This window comes from Oncorhynchus gorbuscha, linkage group LG02 (genome assembly GCF_021184085.1).
Source record: "Oncorhynchus gorbuscha isolate QuinsamMale2020 ecotype Even-year linkage group LG02, OgorEven_v1.0, whole genome shotgun sequence".
NCBI classification, from domain to species: domain Eukaryota; kingdom Metazoa; phylum Chordata; class Actinopteri; order Salmoniformes; family Salmonidae; genus Oncorhynchus; species Oncorhynchus gorbuscha.
In genome coordinates this window covers 2,031,233-2,050,193 of record NC_060174.1, presented here as the reverse complement: position 1 = coordinate 2,050,193, position 18,961 = coordinate 2,031,233, and the positions used below count along the sequence as shown (strand labels likewise).

Below are 18,961 nucleotides of genomic sequence, written 5' to 3'. Positions count from 1 at the left end.
CAAGGAGGTGATGGAGTCCAGGTGAGAGTCATGAGGTGCAGGTTCGCTTGACGATGACGACAGGTGTGTGGGATAATCAGCCACCTGATGACCTAGAAGCCGGAGGGAGTATACGTGACAATATCCTTATCCTAATAAACCTGGGTCAATGGAAACTTTCCTATATCCTCATCATAATAAACCTGGGTCAATGTAAACCTGCCTATATCCTCATCATATTAAACCTGGGTCAATGGAAGAATGTCTATATCCTCATCATAATAAACCTGGGTCAATCGAAACATGCCTATATCGTCATCATATTAAACCTGGGTCAATAGAAACCTGCCGATATCCTCATTAGAACTAACAGAAAAGGAGACATCACCACAGTCAAACTAGTGTATATCTAGGATCTGTCGTCATCACATTCAGGTTAATATATTAGGATCTGTCGTCATCACATTCAGGTTAATATACTAGAATCTGTCGTCATCACATTCAGGTTAATATATTAGGATCTGTCGTCATCACATTCGGGTTAATATATTAGGATCTGTCGTCATCACATTCAGGTTAATATACTAGAATCTGTCGTCATCACATTCAGGTTAATATATTAGGATCTGTCGTCATCACATTCAGGTTAATATATTAGGATCTGTCGTCATCACATTCAGGTTAATATATTAGGATCTGTCGTCATCACATTCAGGTTAATATACTAGAATCTGTCGTCATCACATTCAGGTTAATATATCTAGGATCTGTCGTCATCACATTCAGGTTAATATATTAGGATCTGTCGTCATCACGTTCGGGTTAATATATTAGGATCTGTCGTCATCACATTCAGGTTAATATAACTAGGATCTGTCGTCATCACATTCAGGTTAATATATTAGGATCTGTCGTCATCACATTCGGGTTAATATATTAGGATCTGTCGTCATCACATTCAGGTTAATATACTAGAATCTGTCGTCATCACATTCAGGTTAATATATTAGGATCTGTCGTCATCACATTCAGGTTAATATATTAGGATCTGTCGTCATCACATTCAGGTTAATATATTAGGATCTGTCGTCATCACATTCAGGTTAATATATTAGAATCTGTCGTCATCACATTCAGGTTAATATACTAGAATCTGTCGTCATCACATTCAGGTTAATATATTAGGATCATAAAATCAGCAAAATATGTGTATATGACCCCCAAAAATGGATTTAATTAGGTATGTACTGTATGTGATGAAGCCAGATCCTAATATATTAACCTGAATGTGATGACGGATTCATAGTGAAGGGTGGGTTCGTGCAGATAACCAACAATTTACGACGTTTGGAATGAGACTAACGTGAGGTAAAGAATAATTAATTAATTAGAAGACTAATTCATCAGATATTAAAATATCAGAAAAGTTATAGTGGGACAATGATTATTTTGTAATCTGAAGATTTTCCTTGGTGCCCCAACTTTCTAGTTAATTACATTTACATGATTAGTTTAATCACGTAATAATAATTACAGAGAATTGATTTGATAAAATACCTGTCTTCACTTTAATGATGCCAAAGACACGACAATGTCTATGTATATACACGGTCAGTTCTTATAGCCTTTAGCTGTACCCTTATCCTACTCCTCCTCTGTTCCTCTGGTGTTTTAGAGGTTAACTTCTTGGATATAGGGGGCGCTCTTTTAATTTATGGATAAAAAAACGTTCCCGTTTTAAACAAGATATTTTGTCACGAAAAGATGCTTGACTATGCATATAATTGCCAGCGTTGGAAAGAAAACACTCTGACGTTTCCAAAACTGCAAAGATATTGTCTGTGAGTGCCACAGAACTAATGCTACAGGCGAAACCAAGATGAAATTTCATACAGGAAGTGCCCCAGATTTTGAATGCGCTGTGTTCCAATGTCTCCTTGTATGGCTGTGTATGGGTCACGAATGAGCTTAGACTTTCTGTTGTTTCCCCAAGGTGTCGACAGCATTGTGACGTATTTGTAGGCAAATCATTGGGAGATTGACCTTAAGAGACTACATCTACCAGGTGGCCGCTTGGTGTCCTCCGTTGCAATTATTGCGTAATCTCCAGCTGCGTGTATTTTTCATTTGCTTCGAGGAGAAACACAGCTGCCACGAATGATTTATCATCGAATAGATATGTGAAAAACACCTTGAGGATTGATTCTAAACAACGTTTGCCATGTTTCTATTGATATTATGGAGTTAATTTGGTCAAAAGTTTGGCGTTGTAGAGAATGCATTTTCTGATTTTTCTTAGCCAAACGTGATGAACAACGGAGCGATTTCTCCTACACAAATAATCTTTTTGGAAAAAATGAACATTTGCTATCTAACTGAGAGTCTTCTCATTGAAAACATCCGAAGTTCTTCAAAGGTAAATTATTTTATTTGAATGCTTTTCTTGTTTTGGTAAAAATGTTGCCTGCTGAATGCTAGGCTTAATGCTATGCTAGCTATCAATACTTTTACACAAATGCTTGTGTAGCTATGGTTGAAAAGCATATTTTGAAAATCTGAGATGACAGTGTTGTTAACAAAAGGATAAGCTTGTGAGTGAATATATTTCTTTCATTTCATCTGCAAAATCTGGATCCCTACAAATCAGCTGGGTTAGACAATCTGGACCCTCTCTTCCTGAAATTATCTGCCGCCATTGTCGCAACTCCTATTACTAGTATGTTCAATTTCTCTTTCATATAGTGAGTCTAAGATCTAAGATCCCTAAAGATTGGAAAGCTGCCGCCGTCATCCCCCTCTTCAAAGGGGAGACACTCTAGATCCAAACTGTTACAGACCTACAGTGCCTTGCGAAAGTATTCGGCCCCCTTGAACTTTGCGACCCTTTGCCACATTTCAGGCTTCAAACATAAAGATATCAAACTGTATTTTTTTTGTGAAGAATCAACAACAAGTGGGACACAATCATAAAGTGGAACGACATTTTTCTGATATTTCAAAAAAATTTAACAAATCAAAAACTGAAAACTTGGGCGTGCAAAATTATTCAGCCCCCTTAAGTTAATACTTTGTAGCGCCACCTTTTGCTGCGATTACAGCTGTAAGTCGCTTGGGGTATGTCTCTATCAGTTTTGCACATCGAGAGACTGACATTTTTTCCCATTCCTCCTTGCAAAACAGCTCGAGCTCAGTGAGGTTGGATGGAGAGCATTTGTGAACAGCAGTTTTCAGTTCTTTCCACAGATTCTCGATTGGATTCAGGTCTGGACTTTGACTTGGCCATTCTAACACCTGGATATGTTTATTTTTGAACCATTCCATTGTAGATTTTGCTTTATGTTTTGGATCATTGTCTTGTTGGAAGACAAATCTCCGTCCCAGTCTCAGTTCTTTTGCAGACTCCATCAGGTTTTCTCCCAGAATGGTCCTGTATTTGGCTCCATTCATCTTCCCATCAATTTTAACGATCTTCCCTGTCCCTGCTGAAGAAAAGCAGGCCCAAACCATGATGCTGCCACCACCATGTTTGACAGTGGGGATGGTGCGTTCAGAGTGATGAGCTGTGTTGTTTTTACGCCAAACATAACATTTTGCATTGTTGCCAAAAAGTTCAATTTTGGTTTCATCTGACCAAAGCACCTTCTTCCACATTACATTTACATTACATTACATTTAAGTCATTTAGCAGACGCTCTTATCCAGAGCGACTTACAAATTGGTGCATTCACCTTATGACATCCAGTGGGACAGTCACTTAACAATAGTGCATCTAAAACTTAGGGGGGGTGAGAGGGATTACTTATCCTATCCTAGGTATTCCTTAAAGAGGTGGGGTTTCAGGTGTCTCCGGAAGGTGGTGATTGACTCCGCTGTCCTGGCGTCGTGAGGGAGTTTGTTCCACCATTGGGGGGCCAGGGCAGCGAACAGTTTTGACTGGGCTGAGCGGGAGCTGTACTTCCTCAGTGGTAGGGAGGCGAGCAGGCCAGAGGTGGATGAACGCAGTGCCCTTGTTTGGGTGTAGGGCCTGATCAGAGCCTGGAGGTACTGAGGTGCCGTTCCCCTCACAGCTCCGTAGGCAAGCACCATGGTCTTGTAGCGGATGCGAGCTTCAACTGGAAGCCAGTGGAGAGAACGGAGGAGCGGGGTGACGTGAGAGAACTTGGGAAGGTTGAACACCAGACGGGCTGCGGCGTTCTGGATGAGTTGAAGGGGTTTAATGGCACAGGCAGGGAGCCCAGCCAACAGCGAGTTGCAGTAATCCAGACGGGAGATGACAAGTGCCTGGATTAGGACCTGCGCCGCTTCCTGTGTGAGGCAGGGTCGTACTCTGCGGATGTTGTAGAGCATGAACCTACAGGAACGGGCCACCGCCTTGATGTTGGTTGAGAACGACAGGGTGTTGTCCAGGATCACGCCAAGGTTCTTGGCGCTCTGGGAGGAGGACACAATGGAGTTGTCAACCGTGATGGCGAGATCATGGAACGGGCAGTCCTTCCCCGGGAGGAAGAGCAGCTCCGTCTTGCCGAGGTTCAGCTTGAGGTGGTGATCCGTCATCCACACTGATATGTCTGCCAGACATGCAGAGATGCGATTCGCCACCTGGTCATCAGAAGGGGGAAAGGAGAAGATTAATTGTGTGTCGTCTGCATAGCAATGATAAGAGAGACCATGTGAGGTTATGACAGAGCCAAGTGACTTGGTGTATAGCGAGAATAGGAGAGGGCCAAGAACAGAGCCCTGGGGGACACCAGTGGTGAGAGCGCGTGGTGAGGAGACAGATTCTCGCCACGCCACCTGGTAGGAGCGACCTGTCAGGTAGGACGCAATCCAAGCGTGGCCGCGCTGGAGATGCCCAACTCGGAGAGGGTGGAGAGGAGGATCTGATGGTTCACAGTATCGAAGGCAGCCGATAGATCTAGAAGGATGAGAGCAGAGGAGAGAGAGTTAGCTTTAGCAGTGCGGAGCGCCTCCGTGATACAGAGGAGAGCAGTCTCAGTTGAATGACTAGTCTTGAAACCTGACTGATTTGGATCAAGAAGGTCATTCAGAGAGAGATAGCGGGAGAGCTGGCCAAGGACGGCACGTTCAAGAGTTTTGGAGAGAAAAGAAAGAAGGGATACTGGTCTGTAATTGTTGACATCGGAGGGATCGAGTGTAGGTTTTTTCAGAAGGGGTGCAACTCTCGCTCTCTTGAAGACGGAAGGGACGTAGCCAGCGGTCAGGGATGAGTTGATGGTGTGTCTCCCAGGTGGCTTGTGGCAAACTTTAACCCTAACCTAACCTAACTTTAAACTCTAACCCTAACCCTAACCCTAACCCTAACCCTAACCCTTCCCCATGTTTGGTGTGTCTCCCAGGTGGCTTGTGGCAAACTTTAACCCTAACCTAACCTAACTTTAAACTCTAACCCTAACCCTAACCCTAACCCTAACCCTAACCCTTCCCCATGTTTGGTGTGTCTCCCAGGTGGCTTGTGGCAAACTTTAAACAACATTTTATGGATATCTTTAAGAAATGGCTTTCTTCTTGCCACTCTTCCATAAAGGCCAGATTTGTGCAATATACGACTGATTGTTGTCCTATGGACAGAGTCTCCCACCTCAGCTGTAGATCTCTGCAGTTCATTCCGAGTGATCATGGGCCTCTTGGCCGCAACTCTGATCAGTCTTCTCCGTGTATGAGCTGAAAGTTTAGAGGGACTGCCAGGTCTTGGTAGATTTGCAGTGGTCTGATACTCCTTCTATTTCAATATTATCGCTTGCACAGTGCTCCTTGGGATGTTTAAAGCTTGGGAAATCTTTTTGTATCCAAATCCGGCTTTAAACTTCTTCACAACAGTATCTCGGACCTGCCTGGTGTGTTCCTTGTTCTTCATGATGCTCTCTGCGCTTTTAACGGACCTCTGAGACTATCACAGTGCAGGTGCATTTATACGGAGACTTGATTACACACAGGTGGATTGTATTTATCATCATTAGTCATTTAGGTCAACATTGGATCATTCAGAGATCCTCACTGAACTTCTGGAGAGAGTTTGCTGCACTGAAAGTAAAGGGGCTGAATAATTTTGCACGCCCAATTTTTCAGTTTTTGATTTGTTAAAAAAGTTTGAAATATCCAATAAATGTCGTTCCACTTCATGATTGTGTCCCACTTGTTGTTGATTCTTCACAAAAAAATACAATTTTATATCTTTATGTTTGAAGCCTGAAATGTGGCAAAAGGTCGCAAAGTTCAAGGGGGCCGAATACTTTCGCAAGGCACTGTATATCCATCCTACCCTGCCTTTATAAAGTCTTTGAAAGCCAAATGAACAAACAGATCACCGACCATTTTGAATCCCACCTTACCTTCTCCGCTATGCAATCTGGTATCTGAGCTAGTCACGGGTGCACCTCAGGCATGCTCAAGGTCCTAAACTATATCATAACCACCATCGATAAAAGACAGTACTATACTATCGACCTGGCCAAGGCTTTCGACTCTGTCAATCACCGTATTCTTATCGGCAGACTCAACAGCCTTGGTTTCTCTAATGACTGCCTCGCCTGATTTACTAACTACTTCTGAGATAGAGTTCAGGTTCTCAAATCGGGGATGTTGTCTGGACCTCTGGCAGTCTCTAATTGGCTGCCAAAGGAGTCAATTCTCGGGCCGACTCTTTTCTCTGTATTTATCAATGATGTCGCTCCTGCTTCGGGTGATTCTTTGATCCACCTCTACGCAGACGACACCATTCTGTGCCTTTCTTTGGACTCTGTGTTAACTAACCTCCAGACGAGCTTCAATGCCATACAACACTCCTTCCGTGGCCTCCAACTCCTCTTAAACGCTAGTAAAACTAAATGCATGCTCTTCAACCGATCACTGCCCGCACCCACCCGCCCGCCTAGCATAACTACTCTGGACGGTTCTGACTTAGAATATGTGGACAACTATAAATACCTAAGTGTCTGGCTAGACTGTAAACTCTCCTTCCAGACTCAGATTAAGCATCTCCAATTCACAATTCAATCTAGAATCAGCTTCCTATTCCATAACAAAGCCTCCTTCGCTCATGCTGCCCAACATGCCCTCGTAAAAATGACTATCCTGCCTATCTTTGACTTCGGCAATGTCATTTACAATTTAGCCTCCAACACTCTACTCAGAATATTGGATGCAGTCTATCACAGTGCCTTCCGTTTTGTCACCAAAGCTAAAATGTACTACCCACTATTGTGACCTGTATGCTCTCGTTGGCTGGTCCTCGCTACATATTCGTCACCAAACTGGCTCCACTGGCTCCAGGTCATCTATAAGTCTATGTTAGGTAAAGCTCCACCTTATCTCAGCTCACTGGTCACTACAGCAACACCCACCCATAGCACACGCTCCAGCAGGTGTATCTCACTGATCATCCCTAAAGCCAACACCTCATTTGGCCGCCTTTCGTTCCAGTACTCTGCTGCCTGTGACTGGAACGAATTGCAAAAATCACTGAAGTTGGAAACTTTTATCTCCCTCACCAACTTCAAACATCTGCTATCTGAGCAGCTAACCGATCACTGCAGCTGTAATAGTCTATCGGTAAATAGCCCACCCAATTTATCTACCTCATCCCCATACTGTTTATATTTATTTACTTTTCTGCTCTTTTGTACACCAGTATCTCTACCTGTACATGACCATCTGATCATTTATCACTCCAGTGTTAACCTGCAAAATTGTAATTATTCGCCTACCTCCTCATGCCTTTTGCACACAATGTATATAGACTCTCTTTTTTTCTTTTTTCCTACTGTGTTATTGACTTGTTTATTGTTTACTCCATGTGTAACTCTGTGTTGTCTGTTCACACTGCTATGCTTTATCTTGGCCAGGTCGCAGTTGTAAATGAGAACTTGTTCTCAACTAGCCTACCTGGTTAAATAAAGGTGAAATAAAAAAATAAAACAATGTTATAATCTCCACCCGGCACAGCCAGAAGAGGACTGACCACCCCACATAGCCTGGTTCCTCTCTCGGTTTATAATCTCCACCCGGCACAGCCAGAATAGGACTGACCACCCCACATAGCCTGGTTCCTCTCTCGGTTTATAATCTCCACCCGGCACAGCCAGAAGAGGACTGACCACCCCACATAGCCTGGTTCCTCTCTCGGTTTATAATCTCCACCCGGCACAGCCAGAAGAGGACTGACCACCCCACATAGCCTGGTTCCTCTCTCGGTTTCTTCCTAGGTTCCTGCCTTTCCAGGGAGTTTTTCCTAGCCATCGTGCTTCTACACCTGCATTGCTTGCTGTTTGGGGTTTTAGGCTTCAGTACAGCACTTTGATCGGCTGATGTAAAAAGGGCTTTATAAAAACATTTGATTGAAATTTTATTGAATAAGGTCTAGTGAACCTGCCGGTTCCATGTCAAAAAATAATCGACTTATTTTGTTTATATAAATAACATCATTCTCCATGCACGGTAATTTACAACTTGATAAGAACTATTGATAGGAGCTAAGTAAATGAATACTCCGTTTGGATGATGTAACGGTTTTCTTCCTGGGAAGGAGAGGAGGGCCAAAATGCAGCGTGGTTATTTATAAACATCTTTAATGAAAGATGAAAACTTGAACGCTATACAAAATAAGAAATTGTGGAAAAACAGAAACAGTCACAACTGGTGCAAAACACAGAGACAGGAACAACCACCCACAAAATACCCAAAGAATGTGGCTGCCTAAATATGGTTCCCAATCAGAGACAACGATAAACCATAGACTTACCTAGAACACTAAACTGAATACAACCCCATTAATCTACAAACACCCCGAGATAAGACAAAACACATAAATCACCCATGTCACACCCTGGCCTAACCAAAATAATAAAGAAAACAGAATACTAAGGCCAGGGTGTGACTGATGAGGGAATTGTAAATATAAATTACATTTGTTTAAGATCTATATGACCTTATAATCGCTGGAGACAAATGTGAAACCACTCACATGGCAGCAAACTGAAGCATATCAACATATCAACTTTCTCACAGTAAAGTTGATGAAATGCTTTGTTATTATGCAGAATTTACATTGTACGGCCTTTTAACTTACAGGAATGTGCACTCTCGAATATCTTAATTATAGGCTACTCCGGCTTTCTCTGTTTCCTATTTCTGTCATGTTAAATATTAGTTACTATCAGTATCGACCGTCAGTAGGTGTAATGACAACACATTCAACTGCCAATTCAATGTTCGTTCCCTTCAGTTGGTATAGCCTACATTTTCACTCCATGCAATAACAGTTTGAACCCGAACCATGTTACAATACTTGGCTGTGTCATCACACAGTTCCATGGTTAGTGCAGAATATAGACAAGGGTATAGCCTACTATTGTACACTATTCTCCCTGTTACTTTCACGAGGGAAGTCTGAATACCAACCACTGAGAAGTGCTTAAGAACGGCATAATTTCCTAAAGTACTGCAATAAATAGTGGATAGGGTGCCATTTGGGATAGGTGCACAATAACCAGGAGGGCTGAGCCCAGACTTGGCTCTCTGTCGTGAATTGTCAACAATCTGCATTTTAATAACTTCCTGTCTCTCTTTAATACCATCCCTTGGGGCTGGGAGGGCTGGGAGACAGGCGGGGCAGGATTCTCAGGAAGGCCGGCCATGTACCCTCCCTCCCCTGGTCCATTGGCAGACCAGCAGCCTCAGCAGGAGGTAGGGGAGGGAAGAGGAGGGCCATGTGCCAGAGAGCCCCTTTCCTCCCAGCCTCCAGCCAGATGATGTGTGTTTCTGTGGAGTGGGACTGTTAGTGAAGGAGCTCTCCGCCTGCCTGTGAACAGAACAGTATTCAGCAGTAAGTAGCAGGTGCTGTGAGAAGCCTCTCTGTTCCTACTGGACATCAGGAGCTGCCAGACCTCTCCAGAACCTCTCCAGAACCTCTCCAGCAGCCAGAGGAGAGCTCTTGAGGGTCAACGGAGCGAGGCCAGAGAGGGGCGGGTAAACCATGGACCTGTGTGCCTCCACTCTCGAGCTGCTGGGGATGGTAGTGTACATGGCAGCCTGGCTGTGTGCTCTGGCCACCACCCTGATGCCACAGTGGCTGACCCTGTCCACAGATCTCTTGCTCACAGAGAGCTATGAGCTGGGTCTCTGGGAGACCTGCGTGGTCCAGGACATGGGGGGGATGGAGTGTCGACCCTACGACAGCCTGCTGGGCCTGCCTCAGGACATCAAGGTGGCCCGTGTCTTCATGTGTATCTCCCTGGCTGTGGGCCTGCTGGGCCTGCTGCTGGCTATCCCTGGTCTTCACCTGGTCAACAGCTTCAGCCAGGGGCTGGAGGGCTGCAGGGCCAAGAGGATTATGAAGGTGGCAGGAGGGGTGCTGGGGATGGTAGCTGGGGTGCTTTCTCTGGTCCCTGTTTCCTATGTCGCCCACTTGACGGTAATGCGTTATTTTGATGAGTCGGTGCCGGAGGTGGTGCCGCGCTGGGAGTTTGGTGATGCCCTGTTCTGCGGCTGGGTGGGGGGGTTCCTCCTTCTGGTGGCTGGATTACTCCTGTTTGCATCCTGTCTGGGGCCTCTGGCAGACTATTACGGTGCACCCCAGGCTGACCATTCCAGGGGACCCCAGGCAGACGGAGCACCCCAGGCACAATCGCAGAAGAGATACGAGGTCCGGAATACAGATCATTCCTCCAGGAAACCTCCAGAGTATGTCTGAGGCGAGGGGAAGGGAGAAGAGAGGAGAGGCGATACGAGGTCCAGAGTATGGATCATTCCTCCAGGAAACCTCGAGAGTATGTCTGAGGTGAGGGGATGGGAGGTTTACTGGAGGAATGATCCGTACTCCGAACCTCGTATCTCTTCTCCTCTCTCTGAGGCGAGGGGAGGTGGAAGGAAGGAGAGGGGAGGGGAGAGATATTCTATTCTGGAAGGTTTATGGATGATTCTGCCTCTCTTGAAAATAGTTAAACAGCCTAAGAACCAGCCCTGGCACTCTGGCTGATTGCTTTTTATGTCAAACCCATAGGGAATACCTGGAGCAACTTTCACAATAAATTATTTTTATGTCAGATTCAGAGGTAATTGTTTGGATGTAAACCTGCTATATCCACACCCCATCCTCCCCAACTCTATAAAACCTGCTCCAGTCTCACCCCATCCTCCCTGACTCTATAAAACCTGCTCTAGCCTCACCCCATCCTCCCTGACTCTATAAAACCTGCTCCAGCCTCACCCCATCCTCCCTGACTCTATAAAACCTGATCCAGCCTCACCCCATCCTCCCTGACTCTATAAAACCTGCTCCAGCCTCACCCCATCCTCGCTGACTCTATAAAACCTGCTCCAGCCTCACCCCATCCTCCCTGACTCTATAAAAACTGCTCCAGCCTCACCCCATCCTCGCTGACTCTATAAAACCTGCTCCAGCCTCACCCCATCCTCACTGACTCTATAAAACCTGCTCCAGCCTCACCCCATCCTCCCTGACTCTTTAAAACCTGCTCCAGCCTCACCCCATCCTCCCTGACTCTATAAAAACTGCTCCAGCCTCACCCCATCCTCCCTGACTCTATAAAACCTGATCCAGCCTCACCTCATCCTCGCTGACTCTATAAAAACTGCTCCAGCCTCACCCCATCCTCGCTGACTCTATAAAACCTGCTCCAGCCTCACCTCATCCTCCCTGACTCTTTAAAACCTGCTCCAGCCTCACCCCATCCTCCCTGACTCTTTAAAACCTGCTCCAGCCTCACCCCATCCTCGCTGACTCTATAAAAACTGCTCCAGCCTCACCCCATCCTCCCTGACTCTATAAAACCTGCTCCAGCCTCACCTCATCCTCCCTGACGCTGTAATGCCTGTATGCATCACTTTCTGACATTTTTTTTTAATAATGTCAATTTAATGTAGAAATTAATCACTTGATATACAGTAATTGCAAGAAAAAATAGTTTATTGTTATATATATAAGTATATGTTCACTGAATTTAAGATGTTTTTGTAAATAATAGTTGACAATTATATCAATCATAAATCAATAATCTACTGTAATGAAGTGATCTGAATAAAATTGGTTTCCCTCAAACATGCTGAGGTTGACATCCAGACTACAATGTTACTGTTTTCTTCATCTCCTCTCGATGAGTTACAACCAGCATGTAGATGGGTTAGGGTTAGTACTAACTAGACATGAAGATGGGTTAGGGTTAGTACTAACTAGCCATGAAGATGGGTTAGGGTTAGTACTAACTAGCCATGAAGATGGGTTAGGGTTAGTACCAACCAGCCATGTAGATGGGTTAGGGTTAGGGTTAGTACTAACCAGCCATGTAGATGGGTTAGGGTTAGTACCAACCAGCCATGTAGATGGGTTAGGGTTAGTACCAACCTGCCATGTAGATGGGTTAGGGTTAGTACTAACCAGCCATGTAGATGGGTTAGGGTTAGTACTAACTAGCCATGAAGATGGGTTAGGGTTAGTACCAACCAGCCATGAAGATGGGTTAGGGTTAGTACCAACCAGCTATGTAGATGGGTTAGGGTTAGTACCAACCTGCCATATAGATGGGTTAGGGTTAGTACTAACCAGCCATGTAGATGGGTTAGGGTTAGTACTAACTAGCCATGAAGATGGGTTAGGGTTAGTACCAACCTGCCATGTAGATGGGTTAGGGTTAGTACCAACCTGCCATGTAGATGGGTTAGGGTTAGGGTTAGTACCAACCTGCCATGTAGATGGGTTAGGGTTAGTACCAACCTGCCATGTAGATGGGTTAGGGTTAGTACTAACCAGCCATGTAGATGGGTTAGGGTTAGTACCAACCTGCCATGTAGATGGGTTAGGGTTAGTACTAACCAGCCATGTAGATGGGTTAGGGTTAGGGTTAGTACTAACCAGCCATGTAGATGGGTTAGGGTTAGGGTTAGTACTAACCAGCCATGTAGATGGGTTAGGGTTAGTACCAACCAGCCATGTAGATGGGTTAGGGTTAGGGTTAGTACTAACCAGCCATGTAGATGGGTTAGGGTTAGGGTTAGTACCAACCAGCCATGTAGATGGGTTAGGGTTAGGGTTAGTACCAACCAGCCATGTAGATGGGTTAGGGTTAGGGTTAGTACTAACCAGCCATGTAGATGGGTTAGGGTTAGTACCAACCAGCCATGTAGATGGGTTAGGGTTAGTACCAACCAGCCATGAAGATGGGTTAGGGTTAGTACCAACCTCCCATGTAGATGGGTTAGGGTTAGTACTAACCTGCCATGTAGATGGGTTAGGGTTAGTACCAACCTGCCATGTAGATGGGTTAGGGTTAGTACTAACCAGCCATGTAGATGGGTTAGGGTTAGGGTTAGTACTAACCAGCCATGTAGATGGGTTAGGGTTAGGGTTAGTACTAACCTGCCATGTAGATGGGTTAGGGTTAGGGTTAGTACCAACCTGCCATGTAGATGGGTTAGGGTTAGGGTTAGTACTAACCAGCCATGTAGATGGGTTAGGGTTAGGGTTAGTACTAACCAGCCATGTAGATGGGTTAGGGTTAGGGTTAGTACTAACCAGCCATGTAGATGGGTTAGGGTTAGTACCAACCTGCCATGTAGATGGGTTAGGGTTAGTACCAACCAGCCATGTAGATGGGTTAGGGTTAGGGTTAGTACCAACCAGCCATGTAGATGGGTTAGGGTTAGTACCAACCTGCCATATAGATGGGTTAGGGTTAGTACTAACTAGCCATGAAGATGGGTTAGGGTTAGTACCAACCTGCCATGTAGATGGGTTAGGGTTAGTACTAACCAGCCATGTAGATGGGTTAGGGTTAGTACCAACCTGCCATGTAGATGGGTTAGGGTTAGTACTAACCAGCCATGTAGATGGGTTAGGGTTAGGGTTAGTACTAACCAGCCATGTAGATGGGTTAGGGTTAGGGTTAGTACTAACCAGCCATGTAGATGGGTTAGGGTTAGGGTTAGTACTAACCTGCCATGTAGATGGGTTAGGGTTAGGGTTAGTACCAACCTGCCATGTAGATGGGTTAGGGTTAGTACTAACCAGCCATGTAGATGGGTTAGGGTTAGGGTTAGTACTAACCAGCCATGTAGATGGGTTAGGGTTAGTACCAACCTGCCATGTAGATGGGTTAGGGTTAGGGTTAGTACTAACCAGCCATGTAGATGGGTTAGGGTTAGGGTTAGTACTAACCAGCCATGTAGATGGGTTAGGGTTAGTACCAACCAGCCATGTAGATGGGTTAGGGTTAGGGTTAGTACTAACCAGCCATGTAGATGGGTTAGGGTTAGTACCAACCTGCCATGTAGATGGGTTAGGGTTAGTACCAACCAGCCATGTAGATGGGTTAGGGTTAGTACTAACCAGCCATGTAGATGGGTTAGGGTTAGTACCATCCTGCCATGTAGATGGGTTAGGGTTAGTACCAACCTGCCATGTAGATGGGTTAGGGTTAGGGTTAGTACTAACCAGCCATGTAGATGGGTTAGGGTTAGTACTAACCAGCCATGTAGATGGGTTAGGGTTAGTACCAACCTCCCATGTAGATGGGTTAGGGTTAGTACTAACCAGCCATGTAGATGGGTTAGGGTTAGTACCAACCTGCCATGTAGATGGGTTAGGGTTAGTACCAACCTGCCATGTAGATGGGTTAGGGTTAGCACTAACCAGCCATGTAGATGGGTTAGGGTTAGGGTTAATACCAACCAGCCATGTAGATGGGTTAGGGTTAGCACTAACCAGCCATGTAGATGGGTTAGGGTTAGGGTTAGTACCAACCTCCCATGTAGATGGGTTAGGGTTAGGGTTAATACCAACCAGCCATGTAGATGGGTTAGGGTTAGGGTTAATACCAACCAGCCATGTAGATGGGTTAGGGTTAGTACTAACCAGCCATATAGATGGGATAGGGTTAGGGTTAATACCAACCAGCCATGTAGATGGGTTAGGGTTAGTACCAACCTCCCATGTAGATGGGTTAGGGTTAGTACTAACCAGCCATGTAGATGGTTTAGGGTTAGGGTTAGTACCAACCAGCCATGTAGATGGGTTAGGGTTAGTACTAACCAGCCATGTAGATGGGTTAGGGTTAGTACCAACCTGCCATGTAGATGGGTTAGGGTTAGTACCAACCAGCCATGAAGATGGGTTAGGGTTAGTACCAACCAGCCATGTAGATGGGTTAGGGTTAGTACTAACTAGCCATGAAGATGGGTTAGGGTTAGGGTTAGTACCAACCTCCCATGTAGATGGGTTAGGGTTAGTACCAACCTCCCATGTAGATGGGTTAGGGTTAGTACTAACCAGCCATGTAGATGGGTTAGGGTTAGGGTTAGTACCAACCTCCCATGAAGATGGGTTAGGGTTAGTACCAACCAGCCATGTAGATGGGTTAGGGTTAGTACCAACCTGCCATATAGATGGGTTAGGGTTAGTACCAACCTGCCATGTAGATGGGTTAGGGTTAGTACTAACCAGCCATGTAGATGGGTTAGGGTTAGGGTTAGTACTAACCAGCCATGTAGATGGGTTAGGGTTAGGGTTAGTACTAACCAGCCATGTAGATGGGTTAGGGTTAGGGTTAGTACTAACCAGCCATGTAGATGGGTTAGGGTTAGTACTAACCAGCCATGTAGATGGGTTAGGGTTAGTACTAACCAGCCATGTAGATGGGTTAGGGTTAGTACTAACCAGCCATGTAGATGGGTTAGGGTTAGGGTTAGTACTAACCAGCCATGTAGATGGGTTAGGGTTAGGGTTAGTACTAACCAGCCATGTAGATGGGTTAGGGTTAGTACTAACCAGCCATGTAGATGGGTTAGGGTTAGGGTTAGTACTAACCAGCCATGTAGATGGGTTAGGGTTAGTACTAACCAGCCATGTAGATGGGTTAGGGTTAGTACTAACCAGCCATGTAGATGGGTTAGGGTTAGTACTAACCAGCCATGTAGATGGGTTAGGGTTAGGGTTAGTACTAACCAGCCATGTAGATGGGTTAGGGTTAGTACTAACCAGCCATGTAGATGGGTTAGGGTTAGTACTAACCAGCCATGTAGATGGGTTAGGGTTAGGGTTAGTACTAACCAGCCATGTAGATGGGTTAGGGTTAGTACTAACCAGCCATGTAGATGGGTTAGGGTTAGTACTAACCAGCCATGTAGATGGGTTAGGGTTAGTACGAACCAACCATTTTTTTCCACCTTTATTTAACCAGGTAGGCTAGTTGAGAACACCTTTATTTAACCAGGTAGGCTAGTTGAGAACAGGTTCTCATTTGCAACTGCGACCTGGCCAAGATAAAGCATAGCAGTGTGAACAGACAACACAGAGTTACACATGGAGTAAACAATTAACAAGTCAATAACACAGAGAAAAAAGGGGAGTCTATATACAATGTGTGCAAAAGGCATGAGGAGGTAGGCGAATAATTACAATATTGCAGATTAACACTGGAGTGATAAATGATCATGTACAGGTAGAGATATTGGTGTGCAAAAGAGCATAAAAGTAAATAAATAAAAACTGTGGGGATGAGGTAGGTGAAAATGGGTGTGCTATTTACCAATAGATTATGTACAGCTGCAGCGATCGGTTAGCTGCTCAGCTAGCTGATGTTTGAAGTTGGTGAGGGAGATAAAAGTCTCCAACTTCAGCGATTTTTGCAATTCGTTCCAGTCACAGGCAGCAGAGTACTGGAACGAAAGGCGGCCGAATGAGGTGTTGGCTTTAGGGATTATCAATGAGATACACCTGCTGGAGCGCGTGCTACGGATGGGTGTTGCCATCGTGACCAGTGAGCTGAGATAAGGCGGAGCTTTGCCTAGCATGGCCTTGTAGATGACCTGAAGCCAGTGGGTCTGGCGACGAATATGTAGCGAGGGCCAGCCGACTAGAGCATACAAGTCGCAGTGGTGGGTAGTATAAGGTGCTTTAGTGACAAAACGGATGGCACTGTGATAAACTGCATCCAGTTTGCTGAGTAGAGTGTTGGAAGCAATTTTGTAGATGACGTCGCCGATGTCGAGGATCGGTAGGATAGTCAGTTTTACTAGGGTAAGCTTGGCAGCGTGAGTGAAGGAGGCTTTGTTGCGGAATAGAAAGCCGATTCTTGATTTGATTTTCGATTGGAGATGTTTGATATGGGTCTGGAAGGAGAGTTTGCAGTCTAGCCAGACACCTAGGTACTTATAGGTGTCCACATATTCAAGGTCGGAAGCATCCAGTGTGGTGATGCTAGTCGGGCATGCGGGTGCAGGCAGCGATCGGTTGAAAAGCATGCATTTGGTTTTACTAGCGTTTAAGAGCAGTTTGAGGCCACGGAAGGAGTGTTGTATGGCATTGGTGTTGACTTGGTGTCTCCCTGACTTGGTGTCTGGTGACTTGGTGTCTCCCTAACTTGATGTCTGTTGACTTGGTGTCTCCCTGACTTGGTGTCTGTTGACTTGGTGTCTCCCTGACTTGATAGAGAGACAAAGGAACCTGATGATAGAGAGACAAAGGGAACTGATGATAGAGAGACAAAGGGAACTGATGATAGAGAGACAAAGGGAACTGATGATAGAGAGACAAAGGGAACTGATGATAAAGAGACAAAGGAACCTGATGACAGAGAGAGACATGGGAACTGATGATAGAGAGACATAGGGAACTGATGATAGAGAGACATATGGAACTGATGATAGAGAGACATATGGAACTGATGATAGAGAGACATATGGAACTGATGATAGAGAGACATATGGAACTGATGATAGAGAGACAAAGGGAACTGATGATAGAGAGACAAAGGGAACTGATGATAGAGAGGCAAAGGGAACTGATGATAGAGAGGCAAAGGGAACTGATGATAGAGAGACAAAGGGAACTGATGATAGAGAGACATAGGGAACTGATGATAGAGAGACATATGGAACTGATGATAGAGAGACATATGGAACTGATGATAGAGAGACAAAGGGAACTGATGATAGAGAGACAAAGGGAACTGATGATAGAGAGGCAAAGGGAACTGATGATAGAGGGACATAGGGAACTGATGATAGAGAGACATATGGAACTGATGATAGAGAGACAAAGGGAACTGATGATAGAGAGACAAAGGGAACTGATGATAGAGAGGCAAAGGGAACTGATGATAGAGAGACAAAGGGAACTGATGATAGAGAGACAAAGGGAACTGATGATAGAGAGACAAAGGGAACTGATGATAGAGAGAAAAAGGGAACTGATGATAGAGAGACATGGGGAACTGATGATAAAGAGACAAAGGAACCTGATGACAGAGAGAGACATGGGAAAATTATGACAGAGAAACAAAGGGAACTGATGATAGAGAGACAAAGGAACCTGATGACAGAGAGAGACATGGGAAAATTATGATAGAGAGACAAAGGGAACTGATGATAGAGAGACATATGGAACTGATGATAGAGAGACACGGAAGTGATTATAGAGACATAGGGAACTGAAGATAGAGAGACATAGGGAACTGATGATAGAGAGACATAGGGAACTGATGATAGAGAGACATAGGGAACTGATGATAGAGAGACAAAGGGAACTGATGATAGAGAGACAAAGGAACCTGATGATAGAGAGACATAGGGAACTGATGATAGAGAGACAAAGGAACCTGATGATAGAGAGAGACATGGGAAAATTATGATAGAGAGACAAAGGGAACTGATGATAGAGAGACAGGGAACTGATGATAGAGAGAGACATAGGGAACTGATGATAGAGAGACAAAGGAACCTGATGACAGAGAGACAAAGGAACCTGATGACAGAGAGAGACATGGGAAAATTATGATAGAGAGACAAAGGGAACTGATGATAGAGAGACATATGGAACTGATGATAGAGAGACATGGAAGTGATTATAGAGACATAGGGAACTGAAGATAGAGAGACAAAGGAACCTGATGATAGAGAGACATAGGGAACTGATGATAGAGAGACATATGGAACTGATGATAGAGAGACATAG

The 18,961-nt window shown here is 44.9% G+C and overlaps 1 protein-coding gene across 1 annotated transcript; it reads left to right on the top strand.

Moving 5' to 3' along the window:
- Positions 1–8,624: 8,624 nt before the first annotated feature.
- LOC123996140 (putative claudin-24) lies at positions 8,625–11,445 on the top strand. Its single transcript, XM_046299648.1, has one exon. The coding sequence runs from the start codon at positions 9,971–9,973 to the stop codon at positions 10,685–10,687; it is 717 nt and encodes a 238-aa protein (XP_046155604.1). The 5' UTR covers positions 8,625–9,970; the 3' UTR covers positions 10,688–11,445.
- Positions 11,446–18,961: the final 7,516 nt, after the last annotated feature.